This window comes from Artibeus jamaicensis, unplaced genomic scaffold (assembly GCF_021234435.1).
Source record: "Artibeus jamaicensis isolate MK-2021 breed Jamaican fruit bat unplaced genomic scaffold, CSHL_Jam_final contig_867, whole genome shotgun sequence".
In the NCBI taxonomy this organism is placed as follows: domain Eukaryota; kingdom Metazoa; phylum Chordata; class Mammalia; order Chiroptera; family Phyllostomidae; genus Artibeus; species Artibeus jamaicensis.
In genome coordinates this window covers 5,880,754-5,899,535 of record NW_026521995.1, presented here as the reverse complement: position 1 = coordinate 5,899,535, position 18,782 = coordinate 5,880,754, and the positions used below count along the sequence as shown (strand labels likewise).

General features: G+C 40.7%; 2 protein-coding genes across 8 annotated transcripts in view; one reads left to right on the top strand and one right to left on the bottom strand.

Annotated features, from left to right (window-relative positions):
- Positions 1–12,593: 12,593 nt before the first annotated feature.
- LOC128628608 (translation initiation factor IF-2-like) lies at positions 12,594–14,689 on the bottom strand. The gene is made up of 2 exons (XM_053673472.1): positions 13,617–14,689; positions 12,594–13,345 (listed from the first exon to the last, which is right to left on the bottom strand). Exon 1 carries the CDS (start codon positions 14,580–14,582, stop codon positions 13,923–13,925), a length of 660 nt encoding a protein of 219 aa, XP_053529447.1. The 5' UTR covers positions 14,583–14,689; the 3' UTR covers positions 12,594–13,345; positions 13,617–13,922.
- The window catches only part of ARHGAP21 (Rho GTPase activating protein 21), a 127,752-nt gene continuing 123,167 nt past the window's right edge, over positions 14,198–18,782 (top strand). For 5 of the 7 annotated variants that reach the window (XM_037125807.2, XM_037125803.2, XM_053673470.1 and 2 more), the window contains exons 1-2: positions 14,198–14,289; positions 15,592–16,045. In XM_037125807.2, coding sequence (XP_036981702.2) covers positions 15,968–16,045 — 78 coding nt within the window. In that variant the 5' untranslated portion in view covers positions 14,198–14,289; positions 15,592–15,967. Of the gene's footprint in view, positions 14,290–14,681; positions 14,815–15,591; positions 16,046–18,782 lie in introns of those variants that run through there. The other 2 variants (XM_053673469.1, XM_053673468.1) reach the window with 2 other exon arrangements.

The following is an 18,782-nucleotide window of genomic DNA, read 5'->3' as shown; positions in this document are numbered from 1 at the left end:
TCAGTTGGTCAGAACATCCTCTTGACACACCAAGGTTGCGGGTTCCATCCCCAGCCAGGGCACATGTAAGAATCAACTAATGGATGCTTAAGTAAGTGGGACAACAAGTTGATGTTTCTCTTTCTCTTTTCCTTCCTTTCTCTTAAAAAAAAAATCAACTGAACTCTTAGTCTGATGAACCTGCATTTTGCAAAACTGTAATTGGAATTCCAAATCAAACTTTGCATCAAGGTTCTAGGTTCCCTCTTCAGTAATTAGGCAGCTCGATTTTAAATCAGTGACTTAGTTTTCCTGATGTCGGTAATCATTCCATGATGTACATCAAGTCATTGCATTCTGCATTTTTAATATGAACAACTTTATGTATTTGTCAATTATTCCTCAATAAATTAAAAAATAAACTAAATGTTCCTAGTTTTACAAGTAAAAATATTAGTTAATTAGCTTTTGCAGCTTGGGCACTCATGAGCAAACACGTAGGATGTTGTAATTCAGCTGAAGCACAAATTGAAATAAGGTGTGCTTCAAGGCTAGAAAACCAAGCATCTACATCTCAGCTCACTTTTTTGCACTATTCTACTTGGCATGGATCAGTTTGTTGCGTAACACCTTTGTCTTCTGGTTAAAAGTAGCCTCCAAGTGGGAAAGCACATGTTGGTGAGTGTGAAAAGAGCAGTTAACTTTTGCCAGGTATAACTTTAAATAGATATATAAAAACCTTTAAATTGTAGCCCTGCCTTGTATAGCTCAGTGGATTGAGCGCTGGCCTGGCATTGAGCTCTGGCCTACAAACCAAAGGGTCTTTGGCTCAATTCCCAGTCAGTGCACGTTGCAGACCAGGTCCCCAGTAGGGGTCTTGTGTGAGGCAACCACACATTGCTGTTTCCCTCTCTTTCTCCCACCCTTGCCCTCTGTCTAAAAATAAATAAGCAAAATAACTCTTTAAAAACCCCTTTAAATTGTAAAACATTTCCATAACTATAGAACTCATGGACTTACTTCCCCCTCCCCCCACAACACACACACACACCCACCCACATGCACACACTCATTCTCTATCGTCTTCAAGAGTCAGTCACATTTCTATAGTCTGCTTGGGGAAAAAGACAAGCAAGTTTATCTAGTGTTTGTCCCCAAGTCATGAAACCATGTAGCTGTGTTTGCACTGCCCTCTGTCCCCTTTCAAGTCTTTCAGCTTTTGTGTTAAACTTCTGTTCAAATTACAGCTGTTTGCTGCTGAAAACCTTGGTGCCACCAGCCTTCCTTAATAAAACTTGCTACAGTCATGCTGGGCAGAGGGGATTAGGGGAGGCCCAAAAGTCATTTAATGCCCCACCCTTTGGTTCTTTATTCTGCCCCAACCTGAGTACATGAGATTTACTGAAGGTTTGCAACTAAGGGGAAAGAAAGACAATGTAGGCAAAGGAACTTTAAACAAGAGGTGAAATGTGGCTGTTTTAAATCCAAGGCAAAAGGAAAGGATATTAAATGCTTCTCACAGTGCCTTTCTCCTGGCACATTCAGACAGACCACTGGCCTATCTTCCCTGTTTCAACCTCTACCTTCCTGTCTCTCTCTCTCTCTGCAGAAAGGCCTTCCTCTAATTCTTTAGAGTGCTGGAATGTCTTCCCCTCCCTTTGAAATCATGCCCCCCCAACCAGGGCAACCTATAGCACCCAAATTCGCCCAGTACATTTCCCAAAATGAAGTGGCAGCATGCTTTCACTTAACTTACTCAAATTCAACTGTGTACTACGCCTCCTTAAAAAATAGGAAGCAACGACTCTTTGATACTGCACATGATGCTTCCTACTTTCTTTATAAAGAGCTTTGGACCAAAAGTAAAGATGAGATGGGGTACATGGGTCTTCATTTCCCTCAGCTTCTAACTGCCCTGTGCTAAGGATAATTCTGCTGTTAGATATATGCATTTTTCACACAATATGGTCCCTAAACATATGCCAACCATTTCATCAGGCATTCAGTTTAAGAAGCAATGCCGTCCTCTATCACTGGAGGAAACACTGGAAAGGGCTTATTAGATGATAACATATCATCTTTATTTCCTAAAGGATTTTCAAGGGTAATGTTGTTTATATGCAATTTTTCTTTGGAAATGCTGACTTTAGACCAGGGGTCAACAAAATTTTTAGGAAAAAGGCCAGATAGTAAATACATTAGGCTTTATGGGCTATGTGGTTTCTGTCACAACTATTCAAGTTTACAGCTATGAAAGCAGCCATAGACAAGATGTCGATAAATGGTCATGGCTGTGTTTGTTCCAATAAAACTTTATTTACAAAAGCAGTCAGTGGACCAGATTTAACCCAATAGCCCTAGTTTGCCAGCTCTCACTTTAGATAATACCTCACAGTAAGAGGCCAGTTAGTGGCCTCCACAAACTAATTCAGGTGAGCTCCAACAGGCAGAACTGTCCAGAGTTGGTCTGGCACTTCAGGGTGCCTAGCCTTTGAGATGTTTGTATCGAAGTGAGGTGAAAGTCCTCACCACTAGCCCTCGTTGAGAGTAACTGTGGAAACATGCTCAAATACACTCCTACAGAAATAAAACCACTTATGTCCCCACACACATTCACATATTCTCCTCCCAAGGACAAACAATCCTCAGAGACAGACAACAGTCTGCATCCACATTGGGGGAAAGAAATGGTTTCCTAGAAGCAAGGAAATCTGCACCACCGCTCCACTCACAGTAGAGAGCACATTCTGCATTACAACGGAGATGTTTTACTGCTTTTCTTCTCATTTTTTTCCTCTGGGCCACACCAAGGGGCCTACCTGTGGAGGGGAAATGAGGCCCCTCAACCCCTTGGCTAAAAGAGCAACTGCCTAGGTTGTGAAATGATGTTCTCCTTTACTGTATACAAGCCTTTGGTCCATTCTAATTGTCTCTGGAGGAGAACTGTAGAAAATGTGTTATCTTACCCTCATTTCCACCCATGGTGAGCCCTTAGAAGTTATCCCTGCATGTTCCTCCAGCAATACCTGTGAATTTGGGTATTGGTTAACTTATTAATAGCTATCTCTTGGGAATACCAAGGGCTTGCCATACGGACATTACGTGGAAATAAGGACCTGTATCTCTGTGAAGAGTGCGTGAACTCTTCAAAGTAGGCTTTCTTCATGGGGCAGTATGGGGTCTTGCACAACCCATCACACAGAAGAACACACTCATCCTGTTTAGACAATCCTCCTTCACCCCCAATATTTCACTTGGATGGAAATATGCTAAAAAATATCTCTTCTCTCGCAGCATGTCCGACCTCATCACCATTCTGTCCTTCAAGAGGGACTGGCCCTCTTGCCTGATGGCAGAACCAAGTACTGTATAATGGCCAGAAGATCTGGCAGCTCTGTGCCCACTACCACCCCTATATTCCCTTTCTCCGCACAAAGCAAAACCAAAAAAACCTCTTAGGAAATACCGTTGTTCTTTTTCTGCTTTCGGTTCTGGTGAATTAAATTCTGCAATGTAGTGCATATATATATACAGTGTATGGGTATTTTCTTTAATGACTAGATTTGAATTTCCTTAGAACTTGGTGCAGTATATAGAACCTCCCACTTAACCAATTGCATGTTTGATTTTGACAAGATTAGTTTTTAAAAACTACAAATTTGTTTAGCAAATGCTTTCAAACATTTTTCTGTGAAGATCACACATATTTTCTTTGTTTATTCATGACAAAGGAAAAATGCATGTATTTCAATTAAAGCAGAAGAGATTAAGATCAGATTTCCTCCTTTTTCAGTTTTTAAATCAAATATTATTTTAATCTAAAATTAATACATATTCTTTGCAAAACCCTGTAACATTACAAAAACATAAAAAGCACAACATAGCATCCATGCTGTCTTTTAATCCTCCTCCCCTTATTTTAAAAATCAATATTCATAGTGAATAGTCTTCCCAACACTGTGATGTCTTTTGTTTGTTTTTACTTGATTACAGTATATTATGAACATTAGGATAGATGATATTGGGTTCATCTATATTTGGTGCTCCCTCCTAAGGTGTGAGCAGAAATACGTATCATTTCCAAGCAAAAGCTTTGAAAGCCAGCTTAAACTTTTGTTATGTCTCTCTTTTTCTTCTTCCATGAGGTCAAAAAATTTAGATAGAAGATGTTTCATCAGACTGAATTCTAGAGTTAAGATGATGTAGAGAAAATGATGTAGAACTGATTAATGATGGATATGTCAAATGAACAAGAAAGAAGCCTTTGAGATTTAGGAATCATTTGCTACCATAGCATAAATCTTGCCTATCTTGACTGATATAAATACATTTATGTGTAAGTGCATATAACTATACATTTTTAAAGCAGCTGCCTGGTATTATTTCATCGTAGGAAACAACAATACTTTATTTTACTTAAAAATTTTTATTGTTCTTCAATTATAGTTGTCCCCATTTCCCCCATTGCTTTCCCCTGCCCTGCCCACCCCTCTCTCCCACATTCAAACCTCCCCCACCAGCAACATTTTATTTAATATTCTGTATAGTTGTTCTAGCAGTTGTTGAGAGAGGGTATATCGATGTCTCCAACAAAAATCATAAATTTATGTTTCTCCCTTAATTTCTATCCGTTTTTTGCTTCACACATTTTGCAGCACTGTTGTTTGGTGCATATGTATTTAGGATTGCTATGTCTTCTTTGATGGACTGCCCTTTTTGTCATTGTTTAATGTCTTTTTCTGTCTCTGGTAATTTTTTTTTGCTCTGAAGACTACTTTAGCTGATATTAATATAGAAACTCTTACTTTCTTTTTTATTAATGTTTGCATAATATATATTTTCTGTGGTATTTTACTGGGGCATTTATTGTTTCAAAGCTCTATTTTTTACTAGGCTGCCCCTTTTCTGGTTCTTTGGTGAGAGAGAGCAGGCTTGAAATGGAATGGGACCTCTTTTATCGGTATCTGGGAAGCCATGCAGTGACATGACCTGACTTAGGTCTCAAAAGGGTGACCTTGGGTCTGGTGTTGAGAGTGGACACTAAGTCAAGACAAGGGCAGAAGATAAAGGAGAAATTAGACTGTTGTCATAATCCAGGTGACAGATGACTTCGCCTAGCTTTGAGTGGTAGCTGTGGAGGTGAACAGATTCTGGATATAATTTTTCCCCCAGTTTTCTTGAGGCTACAATTTGATGTTAGAGCTGACAGGGTTTACTGTTGAGTTGCGTGTGCGGTGTGAAAGAGTAGTCAAGTCTCCCTTGCAGATTTTGGTGTCAAGCTGCAGGATGAACAGATTTAACTGCTCAATGTGGGAAACATAGATGAGGGCATCTTAAATGTGAGAACTTTATTGAATATCAAGGTGAAGATAATAGTCATTGCAGATTTTGAAGACAACCCATGGTTTGGAGCCTGAGCAACTAGAGTTGCCACTTACTGGTTTTATGAATTTATTTTCCACCTGCAGTGTGTAAGAGCTGCTATTTTAATCACTTCAGTATTTCAACACTTCAGCACTTGATGGTATCAGACTCGTTTTGAACTCAGTTTGATGGGTTTGAAGTCGTCTCATTATCATATTAATTTGCATTATCCTGATTTCCAGTGATATTAAACATTTTTTGTTACAGATTGTGGCCACATGTGTTTCCTTTTTTTGTAGAATGCCTATTTATGTTTTCTATTTTATTTATTCATTTATGGGGACTCTTTATATACTCTCAGTGTAACTCTTTGGTGGACTATATCAGTTGCCTATACCTTCTGCTAGTCTGTGGCTTTTCTTTTCACTTTATTACTAATTATTTACTCAACTATTCTGCCTTAAATAATAACAGTGTTATTTCCAGAACTCTCTATAGCTACTTTTTCCATCTGTCTTTCCCCTTCCACCTCTTAATTTTTTTTTGTATCCTTATTTTTGTTCTGGTATATTATAGCATTATTATGTTTTATAGTAGTACTTTTCTTTCAAAATTTATAACACATACATTTTATATTATCATAATAATAATTGTTGTTTTGGTTTCACTTGCAGTCTTTTTATATTTACCTTGATTCATCATTTAGTCAATTACATCATTATATATAATTATTTTGGTGAAAGGTGATATATTTCCCAAACCTTTACATAGTTGAGTGTCTTTCCACTGCTTTTAAATGTAGATCAGTACATGATTGCATGTGATCTTTAAGTCACTTTCTTTTTTCCTTCAAGTTTCTTTTCACATCAATTAATGCTGACTAGAGTTCTGAGGCCAGTAACATTTTTCCTTTGGGTCAGAAGCCAGCAACCTTTTTCTGCAAAGGTCCAGATAGAAAATATTTTGGGCTTTATAGGCCACATGGTCTCTGTTTCAATCACTTATCTATGCTATGACAGTGCTAAAGCAGCCATAGACACGTAAACAAATGAGGGTGACTACATTCCCATAAAACTTTGTTTACAAAAATAGGCAGCAGACTGGATTCGGTCTGTGTGCCACAGTTTGCCAAACCCTGCTTTAGGTGATTCACTCTGATTTGTTTGTAGAATTCCATTCTTTATACCCAAAGTTTAATAACTTCCCCTAAGTAATTATGCTCTTTTAATGACTTCCTGAAACATGGTAAGTCCTTTTAATCTTTGGAATTGTAAAAAGTTTACACATGTCTGTTAAGACAAAGGCTGAGCTCCTGTACAAAATGATCTTGAAAATACCACAATCCTGATACAAGGTGGGGCAAAAGTAGGTTTACATTTGTGATTACACAAAACTCAGGGTTAATAAAACTATTGTAATAATCATAAACTGCATGTCTTTTTTCATATGAGTAACTGTAAGCCTACTTTGTCCCACCCTGTATGTAGAAATCGCAATATAGAAAGTTACGTGTTTTTTTTTTTCAGGAAACAAGCCAGAAGTAGGCAATTCAGGCCTGCTCTAGTGTGTTTGACATCTTGCACATGCAGCTTCCATCTCTGGGTCGTAGGTGGATGCTCCGCTTCTCACTATTTCCAGAAGAATTCCCAGGCAAAATATAGGACATCCAGTTCAATTGGAATTTCACATAAACAATGCATACCGTTTTAGTATAAATGTGCATCATGCAATAATTGAAATACACTAAAATTTTGTTTATGGGAAATCCAAATTGAACTGGCCGTTCTATATTTTTCTTTGTGAAAATGCAGCAATGCTTATGTCCACCCACTGGGAAGGGGGGAGAGGAAAAGGACTAGGAAAGCACAAGTTTTAATCCTTTTAAAGGTAATTCTCCAGGGGGGCAGATACTCATTTCTGCCCACATTTTATTGCCTAGAATTTAGTCATATGGCCACACCTAGTTAGAAGATAGACTGAAAAATGAAGTCCAACTTGTTAACCACGTTCTGGGTAAAATGCTATCCTTATGGGAGAGGAGAGAATGGATATAGGAGAGACATTTAGTAGTCTGCCACCTTATATCTCTGAATATTTTTTAGTTTCATCAGTTCTAAACTCTTTGTTAGAAACATCAATTTCTCTAAATTTGATTTCTATTTGTCCTCATTTTTCATCTCTTGTCTAATCACTTTGTCATTTTTATTCATATTTGATGGGCTTTTAAAATGCCTGTCATCCATCCTCCTAGATTCTATTTTCTGCCAGTTATTTTTTCTCATTCTTTCTTATTTCTAATCCATTCATTATTTCTGCAATGGTGTGATTTTTTCCCCCTTCTCAATATCTTTTCTTAACTCTTCCAACCACTTTTATGTATTACTCATTCTTTTGTCATTTCACTGTTCTCTCTATTTTTCTGTTTACTGGGGTTAGTTTCTTCTATAATTCTTTCTTTCTCCTTAGAATATGCTCTTATTTCATTTTCCTCTTCCCCCACAATTTAAAATATTAAATTATTTTAAATAATTATTTAAAATATTTTATATTAAAATACTTAAATATTTAAAATATTTAAAGTTCTCTTCCCATTCATTTGTGGTCCTGATTTCCTATTAGTAGGAAAACAGAGTAAATACATTATCTTTGAGTGCCTTGGGCCTCCTGTTGAAGCTAGCCAATGAGGGGAGCCACAACAGGAGGCTGGAAGAGAGCAAGAGAATGGGTTCATAAATTGTAGTATGGAATTGGGCCCTTTCATTGTTGCAATGTCTATTTTTTCTTTTTTATGTTGCAATTTTTAAAAATTAAACTATAACTGAAAAGGTATTTGAGGAATATGTTACGCAGGTCTACAACTATCCTACTTAAACCCAGATGTGAATTGCCACATACTTTTCTGCAGTCCTTTCCTATCTGCAGAAAGAACCCTCGGTGAGTTGACTTTGGATTAGTAGAGAATGCAAGCAATTATAGGAAGCGAGAAATGGAATCTACAATGCTAGAGAGTATTAAAGCGTACCCAGAGCTTCCATAACTCAGAGAACTGAGAGGTCGTTACATGTCTCTTCTACTTCTGTACTATAAAGATAAAAGGGAAAGCTAGTATATTTTCTTCATTATGATTAAAAACATTGGGTCATTCTGATTAGGCCTATAATATCAAAAATCAATTGTGAGCACTGTTCCTAGTTAGAATGATAGGAATTTAGCATTCTATTCCAAGATGATAAAAACGCATTTCAGTTCTCCAGTTGTAATATGGGTTTCTATCCAGATTACACAGTGTTTTCACAGGATGTTCCAACTTATATGTAATGGGGCGGGTAGAAACATTTTATATTTTTAAGGAAAATTGGCATGCTTATAAATAAAAGTTATGATTCTTAGGATAAAAAAATTTTTAACATTTTTATTTATATTTTTTCTTAAATTGTGGAAATGAACTCTTAATGATGCAGATGAAAGTGACTGCCATACCATTTGATTTTAATTATGGAGGTGTTGGTGCTAAAAAAATAATTTTATTTCTGAAGAAAATGTTTAATACATAATTATGGATAAACCATGGGCTGAACTTCTGTAATTACTTTCCAAATGCAAGTAATATTAATTTTTGGCATGGTACTATTGCCACAAAATATCTCAGCCACTGGAGGTGAAGTTAGGTAAAGAGATAAAAGGTGGCATTTCTGGAAGTTGACACCCATACCACATGTTCTCTTTGTGGACACCTCTTAAAATTGATACTGTCCATTTTGGGCATGTGCACACAGACATGCAATGACTATCTCCCTGCAACCTGGAGAGTTGTTGGTCAGCCAGGAATTTCTTGAGTATAAATATTTACCAATCATAGTGACACATCATTAATTTCTTGCATAATTTTATAGTTATTTTTACATGGAAAAGCTGTGATGGTTATTATGGGGGCTTGAAAAGAAGTAAAAGCCTTAGGAATCTGTCCTAGAGACGTTTATATTCTAGATAGGGAAGGACATAATATTCCATTAAAAATAAAATGATTCTTTATGATCATGTAACTAATTAATACCAAAAAAAACCCAAAAACAAACAACCCCCAAAAGAAGCACCAAAGCAGAGTGCTAGTCCAGGGAAGGAAAATACCACAATGAGCTTAGGACAGAGAAACTAGTTAAGGGTATCTGTTATGTGTGGCACTTTGCTGGGGACTGTGTACGGTGAATTAAGTAGTGCCACTAGAACTAGATTAGAAATTAATAATTGAAGATATATAGTAATTATATGGACAGAAATAATAAGTTGTAAATCTAGCAAATGCAGAGCATTAAATTAGTAAATTATTTACATAATTAATTAAAAAGATGATGAAGGAAGAAAAATTTTAGAAATTTTCTATTTTGGAAAATCAATCCCTTCTTTTGATTACAGTAGTTAAATGCTCTACTAAAGAGGTGAGTTTTCTGTAGTTATTCAATTAAACAAGAAAGCCTTTTTTTCCAAAGAAGTATTAGTAGATTATGTTTTGTGGTATTGTATAAATAAGAAATAAAGTTTACACTATTTTAGTAAAACGAAAAACGTTCACTCCTCTGAAGGTCATTGGTCTAACTGCCTCAGACACATAGTTTTGCAAATGCTTCAGCCCATGTTACACATTTCATTTGTAGAATTCTCTGGCAAACACTTATACTGCTTAGAATTGCCAACTTCTATATTCAGAGTAGAAATCATCCATAGATTATCGCAGAATGACATTAGACCAGGGCCTAGGACATTTTGGTTCTATTTCTGGCGTTGACATTTTTCCTTGATAAGGATGCACCAAAACAATATTATCGAGTCACAACAAAGTCAAAACTTACATTTTGAGGGTATAGTTCCCAACTTTAAAAATGTCTTGCCTACATTGCAAGAAGTATGGTGTATAAGGTTTTCTTGCAGTTGTTATTAATATAGCTGCAGTAACTTTTGAGGCTCTTTCAAGGGGAACTCTAAGTTGTTATTTGATAGGAAAGCCACATATATATTAACTATGCTTAAAAGAGAAAAATTAGTAGAATTTCAAAGTAAACAAAGCAAGAATCACTGTTAGCTCTTGCTTGTCCATGATATTTGGGATAAAGAAAACTATCAAGGTATTAATTGTGAAACCCACAGTTAATTTCAAATCTCTCTTCATTTGTAATGATCTCTAAACCTGTTGTTTCACAAATTTTTTCGCTGGAGTGCTTATCCAGTAGCCACATGATGTGTACGTTTGACTCTTTTTCCTTTCTCTTGTCCTCCCTCTGGTGGAGGTGTTAATGAGTGAAATGCCCAAGATGGGCAGCTCAAGACAACTCTAAGGATTTGTACCCTGAACTAGTACACCATTAGCCTTGGGACTGGAGAGTGACTGTCTGATGGCTGCCACTTCCCAGAAGCCTAGAGGGCGTCCACTTTAGTCAATTCAGAATTCATCTAAATGAGAACTCACACAGTTCTCAAAACATTATTATTATTACTCATGCCTTCAAAAAGGAATAGACCTAATTTTTAACTGGGTTTATATGTTCCTAATAAATATCAATAAGACGTTATAAAGAGTAGCATTCTTGTTGGGGAACAAGAAAAATTCCTGCTTCAAAATAATATTTTCATCAAAGTAATGTTTTTACCTTTCTAAAGCTCCTTTACCTGTATGATCTTGTTTGATGCTCTCAGGAGGCCAGCAAAGTAGACATACTCTGAGGTCCTAGTAGAGAGCTAGGACCCAGGTTTCTGAAATCTTAATACTGTGCTTTTGTCTTTCTCTATTCAGATCCCTTAATATACATAAGATTCATAGGATACCAAATTATTGTAAAGGTTTTGAAAAACACTCCCAAATTTTAGAACATTGTAACCATACCATTACTGAACTCAAAGGGTTCCTAGCTTGGGTGTTCTATTCGAGAACAAGAGGTGGCTGTGGTTAGATATTAGATAGTTTTATTTACTTGCAGCAAGTAAAGGAGGCTGGGGATTCATATCCAAAGCTCTGTCTCCCCAAAGGGAGGCTTAGTCATGGTCTATATACACTATTTGGTTAATTACATGTTGATTTCTTCTTTGCAGCTGGCTAAATTTATCTTGTTGGGTTGGGTCAAGTTCATCTGGTTTCAGCTGCCTCTGCAAAATATTGTGCTATACATTTTAACCTTTAGCATGAAGGACCAATCTTGAGACCCTGCGTCTTAACAATACCTATCCTAACTCAGGTAAGTTACACATGGTAGTAACTTATAATAATGGTTCTTAAAAACATTCCCAAATACTACGACATCACACTCACACTGATCCCAGGAGTAGGATTAAATTAGTATTCACAAAGCACAATAATTAGCATATATTAAACTAAGTATTGGCTGTTGTTATTAAAAACCATGTTAGAGGTAGTATAGCTGTGAAGAAACTGTGAACTCTGAAACTGACTCCCTGAGCTTGAATCTTGGCTCTGCACATCTATCTCACTGAGTTGTGTGTAAGCTTTTCAAGGAATACTGAGCACAAAGGCAGTGCTATATGGGCGGTTGTTACTATTATTATTTGGTAGCTCTAGTACATATACATATAAGTACTAACTTGCCCTACGTCATATGGAAAATAATGGAGCTGGACTGAAATCTAGATTACCTACCTTTTGTAGAAATGTCTTTCTATGTTATGCTAATTTTTCACTATTCCTAAAATGTGTTTTACCTCCTTTTCATGTCATGAAATTTATATTTACTCTCCTTTACCAACCTGAAAACCCTTTTTAAAATCAACCCTTACAAAAACCTTAACCCTAAATGTCAACTGTTAGGTTAGTTTATGCCACGCATGCCCACTGGCATTTGTAAGGAGCTGTTTTGTGCTTTAAATTGTTTTTCCTTTCTAGACATATTCTGTAAGTCCCGGCATATTCTGTAAGTCCACTAGAGGTCTGCTACTTGAAACCTTCATTCCTATTCATTTCTTGTTGATTTACTCAACAGTACCTAGAACTGGATACTGCTATAGCCCAGTGGGCTGCTCAGTAAATTACCAACTGACTGGCAGTCATTCCCTCTAGTTTACTTTTTTTTGTCTTTGTTATTGGCTTAGTTTTGTCAGGGGCTGTCAAGAACATGCACGTTTTATCATATAAAAATGATCTAGTCAAAGAGTTTCCTCTAGTTGAGGCTGAGGATTTAGTCGTACATTCTAAATATTTGGCACATTCCACTCTCAGGAAGGACTAAAAACCAAGGAACAGGTAGGTATTCAGGCTCCAGGGAGTGTTTTTAGTGTTTTGTTTTGTTTTTTACATCATCAAGAAACAGGACTTGAGGCAGCGGGCAGGGGGAGGGGTGGGAAAGATAGGAGTGGGGTGGGAAGGTGTCTCTAAATCCTCTCGGGATAGTGTCGTAAGAAGGTAAACAGACTCCGTAGCTTTTTGGTTTTGTTCCTCTTTTCTACCTCAGGATGGTAGTGGTGGCAGCGGATCAGACACAATAGCTGGCAGTACCCCGGCCTGAGCGCGGATTAAAATGACCCTCAACAGCACCCGCAGGAGGAAGGGGAAAGGGAGGAGGGGTGCGGGTGGGAAGGGGCGAAGATGAAAGCAACAAGGTGACAAACGCTGCCTCTTCCTCAGGCTACTCTACTTCCACCCCTAGATGATGAGAGCTGCGAAGATACCTCCCTAGAGCCAGGGTGGGGTGGGAAGGGGAGACAAAGGGGAGGTGGCTTTTCCTTTTGGGGGGCGGGACAAGGGTGGAGGGAAGCTTGAGTCAGCAGCTCCTGACTGGCTCCTGCTGTCCCGACGCGTCTCCGGATTGGACGGTTTGCAGCGGGAGATGTCCCGAGGCCGGCGGGGCGGGGCAAGCCGCCAGCGGTCTGTGGCCAGGCCCGGGAATTGAGTGCGGACTGGCTGCGGTGGTCCTCTAAGCCCGGAGGCGCTGTGATCGGTAGTGTGGAGCACGCAGCCACCTCTCCTCCGTTTCGCCTACACCGCCGAATTTTTTCAGCTGCTCTGGAGATTTGAAAAGGGGAAAAAAACTGAATGAATAACGCTTCGCTGCTACCCTTTCCCTGTTACCAGAAGCTGGTTTGCCTTGGGACTTGAAAAGACACTCCCTTATCTTAGTCCCTCAGCGCCTGGCAGCCTCTTTCCCCTCCCGCTGCGAAAAAGGGACAAAAATTCATCAAGGCTTGTCCCCTTCGGTCTGGGACCTGTGATCCCTCACTTCTGCACATTTAGCCATATAGTTCCTCCCCCCCCCTCCGGCTCTGACGCCGAGCACCGAGTCTTCCCAGTAGAAAGCTCTGTTCCTGGCCGCTCCCGCTCAGTGTTCGGGAGATAGGAGAAGGCGGGGAAGGTTTTATTTGTGTTCGGACTTAGGGTGGTACCGGGGGTTGGGCAGCGTGGGCTTGTAGGTCCCGACATACACTGGGAAGCTGGTGGCGAGCAACTCCCTCCCGCCCCCCAGGCTAATCCCCCTTCTCTAGGGTCGGTTCCCGGGACCCTATTATTCAAGACAGAAAATATTCAGCCCCCGAGCCTCCCCTGGGGAGGGGAGGGGAAGGAGGTGGAGTAGGAGGAGGTGGATCTAGGGAGGAAGAAGCGAGAAATCCGCCCCCGGGAAGCAGCTCGGCTTCGCAGCGGAGCAAAGCACTTCTGTCACTTGGCGATCGCGGGCGCTCGAGCGCGGCCCCGGCCCGGCCCCGCGAGGCGAGGGGAGAGTCCGGCGGCCGCCGCCCCGCCCCACGCCCTCCCGCGGCGGCCGAGAGCCCGGGGCCGGCCGGGACAGGTCGCGGCGGTGTCTGGGAGCGGCCGGCCGGGGGCGGCGGCCTGGGAGCGCAGCGGCGGGCAGCGCCTGGTCGTCGGCCGGCTGGGACCAGCTAGCGCTGGGCTTGCTGGGCGCGCTGTCCCGGAGCCTGGTAGTCCCCTGAGGATCCAGTAGTCCGCTTCCTCCGGTGCGTTTCTCTTGATTTTCCGCTTTAACCGAGAGGGTGCAGAGCCCGCGGGCGGGGAGTCCTGTTCGCCGCGGGTTCCTTCCCTTCGCGCCACCTCGGACCACCCCGTCTGGTCGGTCCAGGCGCGTGGCCGAGGAAAGCCCACGGCAGGCGCCCGGTGGGGGCGGAGGGGCCGCACCCGCGTGTGCGGAGCGAGAGAGAGCCGGAGGGAGGAGGGAAGGGCACAAAGGCCGGCGGCGGGCGTAGGGGTCCGGCCGACCGCCGTGGAGGAGGGGCGCCTCCCGGTTGCTCATGAATATTAACCGAGCCTGCGGCCTAGCGCGTCCTGGCGGGGCCCGGCGCCCGGCTCGCTTCCCCGCTCCTGTTGGCCGCGGAGCCCAGCGGGCGCGAAGGCTGAGCCCCTAGCTTTTTGTCTTTTCCCCACTGGGTTCCCAACACCTTTTTAAAGTACATATTTGGGCCGCCCTTCGCCTGAGATCCAGATCACCGACCCGCCTCTGGAAGGGGCGGAGGGAATCGTGGTAGGTGGGTGGTGGTTTTCTTTTTCCAATTTTTTCCCCCTAGGTGGCCACAGGGAAAGGGAAAGATAATGTCGAGTGGTAGTTTGGGGAGCAGCAACTACATAAAAGTTGCTTGAGTTGTAGCTTCATTTAGGTAGCTCCGGAATCATGCCCGGGAGAGGGAGTTGCGCCGGAGTCCCGCCCGGCCCGGCGTCGTCCCCACCCAGCCTTGCCGCGGGCCAAGGAAAACAGCCGCCTCCTCCGGGACTCGGGCCGGGGCACTGGAGCTCGCTGCGGGCGCCTGGAGGCACCCAGAGGGCGCTGGCTGAGTCCGAGGCTGGCTTTTTGTTTTTATTTTGGAGTGGGTGGGAGGGAAGCGAGGAGGGTTTTTGTAAAGTATTATCCCATTTTAGTCTCGTGGAAAGAAAACTTCCTTTAAGCGTACTATCTGGGTGATGCGGAAGAACGTCCATACTCCTTCACTTCTGCATAGCAAATACATTAATTAAATGCACTTGAAAAGGGAATGGTTTTTGTTGAAGGCTGCACAACAGCCAGGCGTCTTTTTCGCAACCACCATGCAGTTATGATATTTCTTCTTTCTCCCGATTTATACATTTTTCTCTTTTTAATTTTATTTTTAATACGGGAAGCTTATTTCAGCTTTAATTTGTGAGGTTCATCAGCATGGATCGAATTATCTTTCCAGGTGTTGGAAATGGGCACTTGGGGTAGACCTGTGGGCAAGGCTAAGGTCAGCGTCTGGAGAAAGTTCACGCCCTTTAATTTTTTCCCGTTCCAGGAGCGATCTTGTTGGGAGCTGACGCTCAAGCCTTCACGACCTACTCAGATTCCAGTTGGATTCGGGAGGAAGGGGACCGCTTTCTGCCTTTGGCTTCACTAGCTGCCAAGAAGCCTGTCTTTGTTTTTGAAGTCTCTAGAAATGGACGGAGACGGTGCAGTCAGTTGAAGTCCGAAGAAATCATCAGGACATCCTTCAGGGGCTTCATAAAAACATTCCTTCCCTGGCACGTTGTTGCACCAACCCTGCCCCTCCTCAGAGCCTAGTGTGGAATTATTCCCCCCCCCCCTTTTTTTTTTTTTTTTGCTGTGTGGTGGCATTCCTACCCCAATGTGGGCTCCAAAGGGTTGGTCCCTTCTTTGTGATTTGAAATGAAATGATGGCCACACGTCGGACTGGTCTGCCTGAGGGAGATGGTGACACACTCAAGGCCCACGGGCCCCTCGCCTGTGAGGTAAGTGCAGAGGCAGCATTCCAGGTCCCCTGTGGCCTGTTTGCATGAGGGTGCCCTCTCTGGGAGCAGGGTACTTGTCACTGGACCTAAGAAAAGGTTTTTGGGGGCTTTGAGCTGGTCGGTGGGAGCACCCCTGCCTGACCACTAGCGAGGCGAAGCCTCATTCATTTTTATTTCCAAGAACTGCCCATGATTTCTTTGCAGGAATGTGTTCCTCACTTTGAAATGTCACCATCTTAGTCACCTCTGAGTGGGGAATTCTCCCATTTCAGTTGTTTGGGGATGCCAAAAGTCTGTTTTCCGTTGATTCCCATCCTCCAGTATTTTTGGAGTTGAGCTGGTTAGGGGGTGGCTTTGTGAATTTTGTATGTGTGTATCCAAGGTTTATTCTCTGAGGTGGTGCCAGTTGGTGTTTTTTTTTTTTTTGCACCTGAACCTTCATCTCTCTTTTATACCATTGGGTATCCTGGCTGCTGTTGGTGTGGATCTCTGTTTTGGGTAGAAAAATAAGTGTTTCCTCTTTGCCAGTTTAGGGACAGCCTTGGAAAACTTTAGAGCGTTGTAATTCCACCTGTCTGAAAAATCTCCTCCCTCTGCTGTTCTTTATTTTGCTCTTCACTGATCAGAAAACCTGTGAGCTGCTCTGGGGTGTCAGGTGGCTTGCATTGCCTTCAGGCCAGCATCTTTGGAAGGGCCCAGAAGATTTTATGCCAGGCTTCCTGAAATTGTTTGAGCAGACAGGACAGAAATCGTAGAAGATCCCATTGATTTATGACACCCATATGCCCTATTGCCTCTCATTATCTTTTTCCCTTGTATTTGGATTTTTTCCTCTGTAATGACTATGTTGTGTTTAATTTGTTATCAATAGTTTCAGTAATCTATTTTCTAACTATATTGAGTATTGTTATTCTTATAAACTTTATTTTTGAGATGCTTGTATTTTTGTTGAAAGGTTGAAGGTTACTTTAGATAGCAGCGGCAGCATTCCCAAATGAGCTTTCACTCACATTCATTTTGTGCCTTGTAAGTGTTAAATTTTAACTTTGTGGTTGTTGAAATAAGGTCTGATTCTAAGTGTGCGGGTTTTGGCATTTTAATAAAAATGAATCAAGTTAAATTTTTGTTTGTAAAGCATGCAAACAAAAATTACATCATACTGTCAGCTATTATATCAGCTTACTTCATATTGGATTAGAAAGTTTAAGCAGAAAAAATAGGTAGGTAGAATTTATTAGAACTATAGGTTTACAAGTAGAATCCGTGTTTTACTCCTTGACACCTGTAAACACCTGCTTGCAGGTAAAAAACATGATTAAGTATAACACCACAACCTCTGATCATGGTAAACCATAATCACTCCTTTTGGAAGGCCTACCTACAACTTGGTGATTGCTTAATGTGTATTGTAGTTACATAATAATATGTACCGAGGTCCTAAAGCCTTATTTGTCATTGTCTTCTGAATACTTAAATTAGCATTCATTTGCATTATATTTGCAAGAACAACGTTATTTGATTTTTTTTTTTTTTTGTCACGTAAAGGGTGTCCTGAAACTGAGAATTTATAATAGACACATCTTGTTCTTGGCTTACAAGGCAGTGTTTCCAGTTGCAAACTTGGCTTTTATTAACAATGACAGTTATGTATTTTTCAAGGGCTGTGAAATTTGTTTTCACTTGGCTCTTGCTGCTGGCATGGCCATATTGTTTTTAATCTGGGAACCAAGGAAACACTGGATTGTCTGTATTTTGCTCATTTAAAGACTATATACATACCTGAGTTTATATTAAACTAAGGTATTGTTGGTCTTGTAGTGAATAGGTAGATGAGTTGCCTCTGGAATACTTTGAGGATCAACTCTGGGTTGATAAATACTAAAGTCTTTGAACACCATGTTTAATTTTGGTGCTTAATTTTATCAGAAGTATTATATTTTACAGTAGTACTCTCATTATTTAAAAACTTTAAAAAATAGCTAGGTTCTAAATGTGCATTTGAATAATAAATTTGTGTTTTTGCCTAACCAAGAGGTGAGCATATGTCTTAATATTAATCAGCCAAAAAACTTAACTTTGTAGAACAGAAGAAATCTACATAGTGAGTTAATAGGATTCACTGTTTGGTGGCTTACCTAATTAGCTAACGCCACCTTTAATGGATAAGATTTGTTGCTTTGTTGAAAAATGATCAGAAGTTTCTTGTTCATTTTAAGAATCAGAATCTAGTTCTGTTGGCATATGAATAAATGTAGACACCCTTCCCCAAGAATATACTGGAAAGTTAAAAAACAAATAGCAATCTTGTTATGTAATGAAGAACTGTGACAGCCCGGTAGAATATATCTACATTGGCATTATACAGTGAGATGACACAGTGTGTACACACAAAATTATATACTTTGCACAGCGAAAGATATATTTTTCAAAATTGGTTTCACTTAATATGAGCCACATAATAGTTTTTTAGGGTGTGTCTATGTGTTTGTAGTTTGATCTATAAAGTATTCTGACACCTAGCCTTGAGTAACTTGGCTCACAAAGTGCCTTTTGTAGACTGAGTTCTCTGATATTCTCTCGCCCTTCCATATCATATAGTATTGGTCCTTTGAGGTCCAGCTTGCTTTTTCTTATTTATTTTTTATTTTAGCCAAAGGTGAAAAGTTTGGCTTTCAGTTTTTTAGACCACATCATTTTTCCCATTTAGAACATTCATTTTGCTTTTTATCTGTAGTTC